This window comes from Caretta caretta, chromosome 25 (genome assembly GCF_965140235.1).
Source record: "Caretta caretta isolate rCarCar2 chromosome 25, rCarCar1.hap1, whole genome shotgun sequence".
NCBI classification, from domain to species: domain Eukaryota; kingdom Metazoa; phylum Chordata; order Testudines; family Cheloniidae; genus Caretta; species Caretta caretta.
The window spans coordinates 4,867,370-4,881,875 of NC_134230.1; the positions used below are offsets into that span (position 1 = coordinate 4,867,370).

General features: G+C 49.4%; 1 protein-coding gene across 1 annotated transcript; it reads right to left on the minus strand.

Annotated features, from left to right (window-relative positions):
* Window positions 1-1,574: 1,574 nt before the first annotated feature.
* On the minus strand, window positions 1,575-14,292 carry LOC125627084 (retinal homeobox protein Rx1). Its single transcript, XM_048830842.2, has 3 exons — window positions 13,989-14,292; window positions 6,713-6,963; window positions 1,575-2,565 (listed from the first exon to the last, which is right to left on the minus strand). Exons 1-3 carry the CDS (start codon window positions 14,290-14,292, stop codon window positions 2,122-2,124), a joined length of 999 nt encoding a protein of 332 aa, XP_048686799.1. The 3' UTR covers window positions 1,575-2,121.
* Window positions 14,293-14,506: the final 214 nt, after the last annotated feature.

Genomic DNA, 14,506 nt, shown 5'->3' on the forward strand with positions numbered 1-14,506 from the left:
GAGCGAGATTCCCAACCCGGGTAGACAGACTCGCACTAGCCAGGCTCAAGGTAGCGTGCTCACAATAGCAGCGTGGGGGCGGCCGCTCAGGCACTGCAGCTCACCCAACGCCTTGAGTCTTAGCTCAAGGGGCTAGCTGGAGTCTCTATACGGCATGCTAGCTCCTGGCGCCAGGCTGTCTACCCGGGCAGGCGGGGAGACTTGCTCCCAGCTGCAGAGCAGACGTACTGTGAAGTCCAGATTCTATTTGGATAAGGGCAAGGACCATGTCTTTGTTCTGTGTCTGTACAGCGCCTAGCACAATGGAGCCTGGAGCTCAGCTGCGGCCTCTATGGACTGCCATAAGATACATAATTAGTACCCAGGATCACCGCCTGAAAACAGCCTGGCAGCATTCTTTTGGCCCTGCTGTTTGGAAGGAGCATGAAGCAGAGGGTCTGGGAGCACCTTGGCATGATGCAATGGGAATGCAGCTAAGGAGAGCGAAAGCAACCAGAAAAAGGGGCTGTCCTCGCTCAGAATCAAGCTGAATGTCAGGGAAAGTGGCCTGCTGGAGACGGCAGGATTGTCTCCCAAGGGTGTGGACTGGAGCTTCAGCACTTGGGACTTCTACGAATGGACAAGACAACTGCAAAACTTCCTGCAGGAAAAAACAGACAAGACCCAAATGGACTTTTCTGCCTCATCATTTCTATGATTCAAAGCACAGACATGGAACTAACTGTCAGAAAACTGAGTTCCCACGTGAAACCCTCTGGCATTTCTTAGAAGAACAATGGTGCTGGTCAAACTCCAGCTCAGACTGACACATTCTGCCTCCCTAACGCACTCCCTTGCCGGAATGCTGCTGTCAGACCATGGTCCACACCAGAAGTAGCTGCACTTCATTTGTGGATCAAGCGAGTCCTACATACAACACAGTTTGTAAGGAACACTAGAGATCTTTTGGGATGAAATACACTACTGACGTTGTCACTCACAAGTGGTGTATTATTCCGATATTACTGGCATCAAGAGTCAACTAACAGGTCCCGTACTTCAGAACGGGTTTGAGTTTTTGTACGTGTTTACTCTGAATACAACCATAAATGTATATAGTTGCATTTACCAGCAGAATCAGCAACGCTCTCTGACATAGCTAAAAAAAATACCCAACAAAAATGTTCTCTAGGAAACTAGATCATTTCATTTTGTTTTTTTAAAATCTGCAGCATAAAAAATGAATAACAATAAAGACAAAGGGCTGAGGGAAGAGAAACCTGAGATGATTCCTCAAGTCCAGGGAAGGTCTCTACAGGCTGCTGGAGGACAGTGGGTTTGAACAGACAAGAGGTTTGTGCGAGAGTCCAGGTGTAAGTGCAGAGGACCTGGCCAATTGGTTGTGCCAGCCACAGGTACAGGGGGATGTTGACCCACTCCCAGGAGTGAGAGACGGGGCTCTGGAGGCATGGAATCTCATAGATGCTAAGGCTAGAAGGGACCATTGCGATCATCTAGTCTGACGTGTATGACACAGGCCTGAGAGCAGCCCCTGCCTTGAGCTCGATCCTCTGCCTGCTCTCACCTCTGCCATGTGCTGACCCTGAAGGGATATTCTGGAAGCGTGCCTAGGGAAAGATGAGACAGGACCAGCCCCTCAGCTGGTGCAAATCACCGTAGCGCCAGTGATTGACACCAGCTGCGGATCTGGCTCTCTGTGGTTGAAAACAAAACAAAGGAAACACAAACTATCCCTTTGGTTCTACGGAGCTGAGCTGGCTCGGACAGTCATGTTGTTGCTCTTGGAAACTCGTCTCCTTTACGCAAGATCTCGGCCGTGCCACCCATTCACTAGTGTCCATGTCTGCTTCCTTGCTCATGATGCCAATCAGTTCAACCCCGAGACCCTTCTAACATGTAGCGGTATGTGGGGCGGATTCCTGCCCTGCCTCGCTGCGCTGAGCTCTGGCTTGGGACGTTTGGTAGCAGCCAGACAGGGTGCTGCATGGGGAGGCCTGGCAGTCCCCTTAGGGAAACACCAACATCCAAGATCCATTCTGAGCAACCCAGGATGCAGAGTAGCCAGCCTGGTGGGAGCAGGAGACGGGAGAGTTGCAGGAGGATAGGAGGGGGCATCATTAATCAAATAGGCTGCCAGGTTTTATCAATGGTCTGAATGTGCTCCTTGGCTTTCATCCGTAGGGACGCGATGCTGGAGCTCCTCTGGTCGACGTCTTCCAGAGGGTACTTGTCCACAAAGGGGGTGGCGCACTGGTACGGCGTGGGTGCCATGGGCTGCATGGGCTGAGCCATGGGAGGCGCAGTGTTGAGGAAGGAGTGGCTGGCGTAGGCGGGCTGCAGGGCCTGGGTGGGCCCCATGAATCCTGGAATGCTGTGGGCTGAGGTAGCGCTGGAGATGGGGGAAGTCAGCCAAGGGTCCAGAGGCAAGGAGTTGCTCATGGGCCCAACGTTGGCGGTCACTGGGGGCCTGTTGAAGGACAAAATGGGGGTGTCGTGGAGTTTCATCGAACTGGCTTCCATTTTCTCTTGCCTCCTCCACTTGGCACGTCTGTTCTGAAACCACACCTGCAAGAGGAGAGGCTGGAGTGTGACTAACTGCCCCAGTCCTAGCCCACCAACTTCCACCAACGTTCCACATTGCAGCCCAGGACTGTCGGACCCCTGCCTACAACAGCCACCTGGAACTCTGTGGCTGCAATGAGGAGAGAACTCAGAGTCTCCTGCCCCTACATCCCCCTTTCTACCACCTGAGCTAAAGGAGAATCCTGCAATATATGGCCTAGGCCGCCCGGCTGAGCAGCTCTGAGTCCACCTGTAGAAGGGAGAGCTAACATACACATACACACCAGCCAGTTCTTTCCCATACTTAGCACCCAAGCAGCACCAGAACCTGTCAATTTTGAGTGATGTTTCTGTGACTACCCACACATTATTACTGTGTTACATTTGCTGGCTATAAAATCCTGACATCATTAGGCAGGCCAAAGGCTTGTTGATTTTTTAACTCCTGAGGGAGGATCTGGCCCCTCATTTGGGAAGTCACTCTTGGATGATTTAGATAATACAATGCCACACAATCCTGTATAGCATCTTTCCTGAAAACCTTCCCCCAAAGCACTTTGTGGAGTTAAATAATAAGTAGCAGAGAGAAGGAAAAAACACTGTGAGGAGTGATGTGAACTAGAGAGGAAAAATAGGGGTAATCAGTGAAAGGGCCATTTGGACATTCAGTAAAAGATTCTTTTCCCCAAAGCTGCTGCTCAGAGCCAGTTATTCCTCCTCAGGGAGTGTGTGTGTGTGGAGAGGGGAGTCTCAGGTTAACTCCTCTAGTTTAGATCACAGTCATTGATTTGAAGGCCAGAAGGAATCATTGTGAACATCTAGTCTGACCTCCTGCATGTCATAGGTCAGAAAAACTCACCCAGTGATTCCCGCATCAAGCCCAGATCTTGTCACTGAGCTACAGCAGATCTTTAAGAAAGAAGTGCCCAGTCTTGATTTAAAGACGCCGAGTGATGGAGATTCCACCACATCCCTAGGTCGGTTGCTCCCTGTTAAAAATTAGCACCTTCTTTCTAGCCTGAGTCTGTCTCGCTTCAACTTCCAGCCACTGGATCATGATTTGCCTTTGTCTGACAGATTAACAAACCCCCTATTGTCAAAGATCTTTTCCCCACGTAAACAACAAGGAGTCCAGTGGCACCCTAATGACTAACAAATTTATTTGGGCATAAGCTTTTGGGACTCCTTGTTGTTTTTGTGGACACAGACGAACACAGCTACCCCCTGATACTCTTCTCCCCGTGTAGGACTTATAGACCAGGATCAAGTCACCCCTTAGAAACTCCTCCCCACTATTGCCTTTCACTGACTCTCCCCACCGTCCCATATCTCTTTCCCCCATGAAAGGCTGGGCGCTCCTAGAGAGACCAGACAGCAAGTGTGAAAAATCAGGACGGGATGGGGGGTAATAGGTGCCTATATAAGAAAAAGCCCCAAATATCGGGACTGTCCCTATAAAATCGGGACATCTGGTCACCCTAAGCACTCGTGACCAAAGAAGTGGGGCAGGGGCGAGAGTGAGGGGGAAGAGGCGGGGCAGGGGAGGTGCCAGCTCTCCTGCTGGAGTGTCTGTTTTTTTAAATATTGTCAAGTTGGCTGCCCTAGTTCAAACTCATGGGCCTAACTCATTCCTAGTGCTTTCAGTTCAGGTACAGCAGAGATCAATGTGTTTAAAAAGTCCTTCCCCATGCTGCTAGTAACACTTTGGGTTTATCAAAACCAATGGGCTGCCAGAAATGCTTCCAGTTTGCATTTCAGTCAGCTTGGACCGGCCTGCTCCACTTCCTGTTTCTAGTCAGTGACCATTCCAGGGGCAGATCTTCAACTAGTGTAAATGGTAACTGATGATTCCCTTTTCTGGGGCACCTGGCATTGGCCACTGTCAGCAGACAGGATACTGGGCTGGATGGACCTTTGGTCTGATCCAGTGTGGCTGTTCTGTTGTTCTTATGGTCATATGATCCTCACCACCTGCGAATCAGCCCCCTCAATCTCTAGCTACACCTGCTTGGCAACTGGGCCCCCAGGACTCAGCCACCAGTGAAAGCAACGGATGAAGAGATGCTGTGTCTATGCTATTATACTGTCTTACATGATGCAGTGTTTTTGTGCTCCCATACTATGAAGTCTCATCATATCTAATTAAAACTGAACATCAGTTATCAAAATCAATGAACAACACACCCGAAAAATGCGCCACCCTTGTATCTTTGAAAAACAGGTCAAAGAATCAAAAATAGAATCATAGAATATCAGGGTTGGAAGGGACTTCAGGAGGTCATCTAGTCCAACCCCCTGCTCAAAGCAGAACCCATCCCCAACTAAATCATCCCAGCCAGGGCTTGTCAAGCCTGACCTTAAAAATATCTAAGGAAGGAGATTTCACCACCTCCCTAGGTAACGCATTCCAGTGTTTCACCACCCTCCTAGTGAAAAAGTTTTTCCTAATATCCAACCTAAACCTCCCCCACTGCAACTTGAGACCATTACTCCTTGTTTTGTCATCAGCTACCACTGAGAACAGTCTAGATCCATCCTCTTGCTAACTTATACCACTCACAGATCTGCCATGGGCTGGCTGGTCTTTTGAGTGAATCAACCGAATTTCGCTGTACATTTTAATTAGAAATCACGCCGATCGTATCAGAATCAAATACCAAAATATCTTATCCCCCAGCATGGAGGCAATTGGTGGTAGGTTTAAACTTAATTGGATGAACATGCTTATTAATATGTCTGTTAATCCTTTAGAAAGTGCCATGGAATATACATGTATTATAACCGTGTATAGCATGCAGTTAATTACCTTTTAATTGATTTTCTTGTTTAATTACTCAGGGTGGTTTCCAACTTAATAAGGAGCTAGTTGATCCCCTCATTCCCGCCTTACCCATTGCTGGAGTTTGTGGGGAATGAACAAACATTGACTGAAACTCTTGTTCTGCCCTGTGTTTTACTAGCCAATCACTTGTTTCCACGTTGGTTATGACAAAGATCTACTGATGAAAATAAAATGCTGCCCTTCTCTTTCATTTATATGGAATTGGTCTGGGGGCGGGCCCCAGGCACCAGGGATACTGAGGCTGGTGTGTGAATGTGTGCGTGCGCACACCACTGCCTCTTATTAGAAAGAACAGGAACTGCTCAGCTGTGGGTCATAGGGTCTGAACTGCTAAGAGCTCGTGGAGATTCTCCTTTAGCTCAGGTGTTAGAGGCTTGAGTTTATGGAGCAGCAGGATCTGCTGTGAAGTTCATGGCTATGGATCCCCTGGACATCCCCCTCTCTCTTTGGTCCCCCTCCCCCTGCACACTAATCCCTCCTCCCACCCACTGGTGGCTTGGTAGTGCTGTAGCCGACGGGGCCGTGCGTATAGCCATCCTCAGGCCTGGTGCAAGGCCAGTGCCACTCTGAGAGTCAAGCCCCAGGGGGCGATGAAGGCCTGTGCACTAGGTCTCTCCTCTTCTCCCTCTCCCACGCATGCTGCCTCTCCTAGAGACAGAGACTGAGGCAATGAACCCTGGCTCAACTTAATGTGCGACTGTGGCCCAGCTCAGACCCCATTCAAAAAGATGAGCCATGTCCTGGAAACTAGGATCCTGACTCCTGACCACCTGTGGTCCTGAAAGACCCCTTGTGGTTTCTCCTGCAAAGGGGGTTGTCCCCTATGCCTGGCCTAAATTCCAGCCTGCTTCCTTAAATGCAGTTTCAATGGGATTTAATACACTTCTCCACTTTCTGTCCTAAGCTCCCCTGCGGCGTTGCTGTGTGGTGCAAAATAGCTGCTTCTGCGTTTCACCCCAGAGCTGGCTGCATTTCAGTGGTGGCCAGAGTCATTCTAGTATCTATGGTTTGTTAAGTCTGCAAAAGGGCTTTGTGAGACATTTAACATTAAGGCATCATTTTCAGAACTGGTTGAAATTTTTTTGCATAAAAGTTTTTGTGTGTGTTGAAAATTGACTTTTAAAAATAAAATTAAACTTTTAACAAGAAAATTGCAGACACGACTGAAATTTTCTCATTTTCATGAAATTTTCCACACATATTCAACTGAGCTGGACTGAACCAGTGACCTAGTGGTGAAAGGCTCCTGCATACAGCATTGGTTAACCTGGTGCCCAGGAGTAACAGGCTCATCTGGCCCTCCCTCACCTGCACTCTGACTTCCGGCAGATTGACTTTCATGGCCAGCTCCTCCCGGCTGTAGACGTCTGGGTAGTGGGATTTCTCAAAGGCCCTCTCCAGCTCATGCAGCTGGTAGGTGGTGAAGGTTGTGCGGTTCCTGCGATGTTTCTTCTTGGGCTGTTCCTCCTCTGTGTTCTCTGGCGTGGTGCCCTCGCTGTCCACGTTCTTCCGCAGCTCACTCAGCTCTCCCTCGCATTTATTTAGGAACATGTTGGCTTCTGCAGCAGGGACAGTAGTTAGGGGTTAGATCGGAGCTGGGCAGGGAACACCAGCCTTGCAGCTCACTAGAGAGACCCAGACAGGTCCCTCTGTCACACTACAGCTGCAGCAGGAGCAACTTAAGAATTATTATTAAGTAGCAACTGTTAAGGTGAAAACTGTATCTAGGGATCAATTTACCTGCCACTGAAAGGCAGCCACCTCTGTGGTGGAAGGTGACAGCTGTTTAAAGTGCATAGCGGCGCTGCACAACAGTTTCAGGCCAGTAAGTGAGGAAGAATCAGCCTGCACAGAGTGTTTGTGCTGATTTAAATACACTAGAACCTCAGAGTTACGAACTGACGAGTCAACCACACACCCCATTTGGAACCGGAATTGTGCAATCAGGCAGTTGCACACACACAGACACACACACACACAAAGCAAATACAGTGTGTTAAACGTAAACTACTAACAAAATAAAGGGGAAGCAGCATTTTTCTTCTGCATAGTAAAGTTTCAAAGCTGTATTAAGTCAATGTTCAGTTGTAAACTTTTAAAAACAACCATAACGTTTTGTTCAGAGTTCTGAATGTTTCTGAGTTATGAACATCCTCCATTCCCGAGGTGTTCAGATCTCTGAGGTTCTACTGTATATTGGGTAGGAACTGTGAATCGCTGAGAATAAGCTTTGTGCTCGGATTACTGCATCAGTACAAAACCTGCATGCAGACCAGCCCTAAATGAAAGTGCCTGGGGGAAGTGAAGCAATTACCCACCTGGACAGAGGGGCTAACCCTCCTGCCCTTGCAAATAGCGCCACAGGGAACTCAAATGCAGCATTCCTTCAGATCCAGCTAGTGCAGTTGCTCAGTACTGGACACAGACCCATCAACACACTTCAGGCCACTGTTGCCTGTTCCTTGGATACCTTCCCAGATCCCTCCTGCTTTGTTTGTGAGCCCAGTAGAGATTCATGGCACAACATGCTCCAGCTTTCTGAGCACTTCACCCTTATTCATCTTTTCCTAGCTATTCCCTTCCACTCCCCTGAAACGCTGCCAAGATCTCATGGGAAACGTTCAGGTTCCAAGCAGCTCTGACTTTCCAAAACATCTCCAACCCTCACTCACAAGGGACTCTTGGCATTGAGACAGCACTAGGAGAGGGGCATCAGCAATGAAGGCCAGATAAACCAGTACCTCCCGGCTTCTTTGTGCCACTCCAGCACCACAGAGCAGCCATAAACCTGGCCAGTGAACCTGGCATTTCAGCCGCTTTGTGTCACCAGAGTGGTCAAAGCAACCAGAGTGCACTGTGAAGCTGGCCCCCGGACAGACAGATTGATGGATTCTCCTCCAAGGAAACAGGTTGTTCATTCCTTTAAGAGTTGACCTGCTCCTGCTGCTTATTCCCTGTACAAAGTCACAGTCCTCCCCTTCCAACATCAGTGGGTCCCACAGCTGCCCATTGTGATGATACCCAAACCACAGGAGTAGGCTATAGGACTTGCAGCATTCTCTAGTGGAGAGAGCAAGGGGCTTGGCTTGGCTTGGCTTTGAGCACGTTGGGTTCCAGTCCCGGCTCTGCCACTGACTGGCCGTGTGCCCTTGGACACATCTCTTCCCCTCTCAGTGCCTCAGTTTCCTCCATCTGTAAAATAAACTCCACACAGTGAAGCACTTTGAGATTGTCCAACAAAAGCAGCTAAGTAACATGGTTCACATGCAGGAAGAGGGCAAGCGAGAGCATGTGACCTCTGCTCCGGGAGCTTCCGAGGAGGTGCCAGATACTTATTACCCGCAAAATCCTAATTCCCTTGTAGTCAATGGGAGTTTTGCCATTAGCTTCAACAGGGTTGGATTTGTGTTTGCATATGCACAAGGGGGCAAGGCACCCTCCCGGCAGAGCTGTGACCAGCACTGCAGCATCACAGCAACTGGGCAGGATTGCTCGAATGCCAACGTCCCTTGCAAGAGAACCTGGACATACTCGAACTAAAACCATAAAGACATCCCCATGGAACGTGGTCCTTTCAAACAGCAGTGCTCCCCAGCCTGAGAGAGGATGGCTGAACAAGGCTGCCATGGGAAATGAGGGCCTGAGCCAGTTCCATTAAACTGGAGGAGACTTTAATGAGGTCTGATTCAGACCCTGGGTGATCTAGAGGCAAGAGCCTGTCTCACTGTCTCACAGAAAAGCAGGGCTGGAAGGGTCATCCAGTCCAGCCCCCTGCACTGAGACAGAACCAATTAAACTGAGACCCTCCCTGACAGGTGTCTGTCCAGTCTGTTCTTAAAACCCTCCAATGACAGGGATCCCACAGCCCCCCTGGGGAGCCTGTTCCAGAGCTTCACTGAGCCTTAGAGTTAGAAAGTTTTTCCTAATATCTAACCTAAATCTCCTTTGCTGCAGATTAGGCCCATCCCTTCTTGCCCTACCTTCAGTGGACATGGGGAACACTTGGTCCCCGCCCTTTCTATAACAACACCTCCTCCCACCCCCCAGCCAGTCGTCTTTTCTCAAGGCTAAACATGTCCAGTTTTTAAACTTTCTCTCATAGCTCAGGTTTGCTAAACCTTTTATCATGTTTGTTGCTCTCCTCTGGACTCTGCAATTTGTTCCATCTTTCTTAAAGTGTGGTGCCCAGTCCTCTGAGTGCAGAGTAGAGCAGGACAATTACCTCCAGTGTCTTCCCTGTTAATACACCCCCGAATGATATTCGCCTTTCTTGCAGTTGCATCCCATTGCTGACTCGTATTCAATTGGGGATCCACTCTAAGCCCCAGATACCTTTCAGCAGTACTATGCCGAGCCAGTTCTTCACCAGTTTGTAGCTGTCTCTGCTCTTCCTCCTCCTGGGTGCGGTACTTTGCACTAATCTTTATTGAATTTCATCTTGCTGATTTCAGACCAATTTGACAAGTCATTCTGAACTCTAATCCTGGCCTCCAAAGTGCTTGCAACCCTCCCCACTTGTCACATGCAAATATTAGGAGCATACACTCCACCCTATTAAATGATGGTCTGCTCCCTCTGATTTCAAAGCCCAACCCCATCAGCATTAAACAGAGGCAGTGAGCCAGATCGTCAGCTAGTGTAAATCAGCATGACTCCACTGAAGCTGATTTACACCAGCTGAGGATCTGCCATGGTGCCTCTGCGCCCTATACAGAGTCAGAACCTAATGGATACAGTGCAGTGACCCCAATGAGAATACACCCACAGGTATATTTTCACACTCACTCTTTGTTTAAACATCAGTGAGACAAAAAGCCAGGCTGATGAATAGATCTGACCCCTGCCTGACTGCAGTGGGAGCTTTGGCTGTGCAATGACTGCAGGATCTAGCTTAATCTAGTATGGAGCCAGGGAGCTTCAGTGTGTGTCTGTGATTAATCACTAACACCAAAGGCATTTTCTTTCACTGTCTATGACCCTGCTTACGTGAAGGAAATTTGCACATTATAACTATTTTGGTCTATTATCAGAATAAACTATGGTGGTGTCATTCCACTGGGCTGGAATTACAACAGTGGAATTTCATCGAGTGCAGATTTTCGTAACACGGTTTTGGGTTTGGGAACACCCTTTCCAGTTAATGAGTCAAGTATACTCTTATCTGGGGTAAATCAGATAGACTTCAATGGAACCACACTGATTTTTCACCAGATGAGGTTCTGAAGATTATATATATAATGCAGATAGATCGATGGAATCTATCGATCGATCTATTTTACACGGGTGATTATGACATTCTTTGTGAAAGCTATTAATTATATGCGTATTAAAAATAAGCTTCCACAATTTAGTGTCCTGTCAAGAACGGAGAAAAATTATATGAAAAACAAAAATTAAAAATAAGTTTCATATGAAAGCTCAAATTAATAAACCACCTGCCATGTAAATTAATTCAAACCTTAACTTAATATGGCTGTAAATCACAATCAGCATGGGATTTTTAATTCTTTCAGTTTAAATCATTTTCTTTTTTCTTTCTTTTACTAACTGACTTAGCAACGTAAAAATTCTCTTGTAATGTCTTTGACAATATATTTGTCCATTCAATACAGATCACCTAAGAAAATAATGAGGAGTCCGGTGGCACCTTAAAGACTAACAGATTTATTTGGGCATAAGAAACCACTGTGGTTTTTTTACTCACGAAAGCTTATGCCCAAATAAATCTGTTAGTCTTTAAGGTGCCACCGGACTCCTTGTTGTTTTTGTGGATACAGACTAACAGGGCTACCCCTCTGCTACTTAAGAAAATAATGAAATTCTCATAGCTAATCCCTGCAGTTGTCTTGAAAAAAGACAGGCAGTTGTCTGACCAGTAAAATCCACATTTCAGAGATGCAATAGAAATAGGCTAAAGTAAGATTTTTTAAAAAGAAAAATCCGCTATCGAGTGTCTGAAAAAAATCACAAATATAAACTGAGATTTAACCTGCTCAAAAATTTTTTTTTTAAAGTTCACCATCTTTGTGGTGTTTCTCTTTTAAAATATTAATTAGATCTGGACAAACTTTACTTGCTGGAGATAATATGGCACTTGAAATTCTATGACATAAAAATGCAGATAAACTACGGAAACCAGTGGTAGAAAAACTAGAGACTCCTTTAGCTCTCGCCCCCCAGCTCTGCTATGTGGCAGTTCTGAAGGGTATTTATTCCCTTTAACTACAAAACGAACAGAGAGAAAACAGCAGAGGGAATAACAGGCCCATCAACATGGCTTCCCCCCAAAAAAGTACCTGGTTTCTTTACCTCTCTGCCCCCAACCCCTGTTTCTGGCTAATGACCTTTTTCCCCCTGAGTGTTTATAAGCGTTTTCAAACCTAGGAACATTTCGTCTTTAAGCTTTTTATCCAGTGTATCTGAAATCTTTCTGTGGCATTTGATAAGGATTACCAGCTCCTTTCTATCGGTAGGGATCTAATACAAACATTTAAATAAAATGAAAATACATAATCCCAGGATATTTCTTCAAAGGGAAATGTGATCAGATCTCGCTGGGATAATGATGTACTGGAGTGTGTGGTGTGCCTCACATACACACGTGCACACACAGATACACACGTATGTGTGAGTCTAAAGAAATCCAAAGGAAATTACATTAAGTAACTAAAACTAAATAAATAACTAAATAAAAGATCCCACTGTACATATGTGTGTGTACTTTATATATGTACACACGTATAGACACCTCTATAATATAGATACGTGTGTGTTTGAAGAATTAAAAAGGAAATTAAATTAAGTAACTAACTAAATAAGATAAAAGAAATAAAAGATCTCTCTTCCTGTGTTTGTGTGTAGATAGGTAGAGTGTATGGGGATAGATAGATAGATAGATAGATAGATAGATAGATAGATAGATAGATAGATAGATAGATAGATAGATAGAGTGTATGGGGATAGATAGATAGATAGATAGATAGATAGATAGATAGATAGATAGATAGATTGTACGGGGATAGATAGATAGATAGTATGGGGATGGATAGATAGATGATCGATTGATCTATGGTACAGTATACACATATTTACACATACACATGCACACACATATGTAGTCCGACACATACAGACACACGTGTGTACACACACTAACGTATACAAAGGTATCTTTTAGTTAGTTAAATGTTCTTATGAATTTCTTTCAGATAACGTGAACACTGTTTTTAAGGCCCCTTTTCCGTGTCTGATCTGTTCCTACTAGGATCCACACTCAATGGTCCAAGCAGATTACACATCGTGCCGGTGTCTCTGGGGGGCCCCGGCCCCCAGCTTTGGCGGGAGCGGGGTGTTGGCTCTTTGCTGTTCACTCGTTGTTCAGCCGCTGCCCAGATGACCCGCGGATCTGGAGGATGCCCCGGGCCGGCCTGTCCTTCCGCAGCCGGGGCTGCCCCGGCGCTAAGCCTGGGAGCGAGCAGTGCCGCTCAGCGCAGCCCGATGCAGGCCAGGGACCTGCCCGCCTGCCCCCACCCCGTCCCCGCGGCCGGCCAGGCCTACACCTCGGCAGGGGACTTGCCGGGAGGAAGGAAGAAAGCGTCCAATGCCCGACTCACGAGACTGCCTGGGCCCGGCGCGGGCACCGCGAGCCCCGTGCGCCCCTGGGTCCCGCACCGCTCCCAGACTTCTTGCCAGGACCGGCCCGACGGCTCTCCGGGGAGCCGAGCGCTCAGCCCCGAGCCCCGACCCTCAGCGCCGCTTGAAGGGGCTCCCAGGCTCATCTCCCCGCCAAGCCGGGTCCCTCTGCCCTGCCGGGGGGAAAGGACAACTCGGACTCGGGTCCCGCTTCTTTCTCCAAATTCCGCGGAGTGACCCCGGGCTGGCCCGGGGCGGCTACTGCCGAGCCCCGGCCGGGTCACAGACCCGAACCAAGCCGGCAAACAGACCCCCCCGCCAGGCGTGGGCCCGCACCGCCGGGGGCGGACTCGGAGGGCAGCGAGCGGCTCTTCCCGGGATCGGGCTCCGGGCGCGCAGAAAAAGCCCCGGAACGCGCCGGGGAAAGCCGGAGTTTCAAGGGGGCGAAGCTTCAGAAACTTGTCAATTATACTGAATAGTGCGGGGACAACCCCGGCCCGGGCCAGGCGCCGCCACCGAACCGGGCTCTTCGCGTTTGGGAAAGAGAGAAAAAGTCTCCAAAAAGTTGGATCTAGACACGGGGAGGGAGGCGCCCGGGGCTCCGCGCTCACACCCAGCCAGACCCCTAGCGACCCCCCAACACCCGGGCACGGCCCTTTTCCGGGGGCTCCCCGCCCCGGGGCGCCCGGCTGCCGCTGGGATTGGCCTGCCTCGCCCAGCCCCGACGGCACAAGCCAGGCTGGCTGCGCGGCACCGTGCCGGGGAGCCAGGACGCTTGTTACCGGCCCCGAACCTGCCGCCGCGCCCGGCGCTGCAGGGAAGCTCCCAGCTGGGGGGCGGCGCGGGCGCTGCGCCGGGCAATCGGCTGCCTGGCAGGATGCTCCGGCCTGGAGCGCCTGGACCCGGTTGTGCCCCCCGCCGGCGGCTGGATGTGACTTGCGAACCTATTTACCGTACAGAGCCGCCTCCTCCGGGTGCGAGCCCAGGGGCTGGGCGCTGCAGGGAACCGGCAGCTGCTCCGCTCTGCTGGCCTCCCCCAGGCTGCTCGCGCTGCTTTTGCTGGCCGCGAGGCCGGGCACCTGCAGGGGGCCCAGGAGCGAGTCCTGATCCCTGCTAAATCCCAGGATCACGTCGATGCTGTGCACGCGCCCTGCACCCCCCGCGCCGCTTCCGCAGCCCTTCAGCAACACCTGCTGCTGCTGCAGGGCCCCTGCCTCCAGCACGTTCATGGGGCCCTCCTGCAAGGCCAGGTGCATTCAGACAGGTGGGAAGCAGGGGGCTGGTAGTGTATGTGGGGAGGCAGGGAGAGGCTGGAGATGGGGGTGTCTGGGGATGGGTGAGTGGAAGGATGGGTGAGGTGGGTCTGTAACTGTGGGGTCAGTGGCTGGGGTGAGTGGAAGGATGGGTGAGGTGGGTCTGTAACTGTGGGGTCAGTGGCTGGGGTGAGTGGAAGGATGGGTGAGGTGGGTC

Excerpts from the sequence above, each read along its gene's own strand:
- LOC125627084 (XM_048830842.2), bottom strand. The coding sequence starts at position 14,292 with ATGCACCTGGCCTTGCAGGAGGGCCCCATGAACGTGCTGGAGGCAGGG. Across the intron at positions 6,964-13,988 it reads GGAGGAGGCGGCTCTGTACG|AAGCCAACATGTTCCTAAAT; the intron begins GTAAATAGGTTC and ends TCCCTGCTGCAG. Across the intron at positions 2,566-6,712 it reads TGCCGGAAGTCAGAGTGCAG|GTGTGGTTTCAGAACAGACG; the intron begins GTGAGGGAGGGC and ends CTCCTCTTGCAG.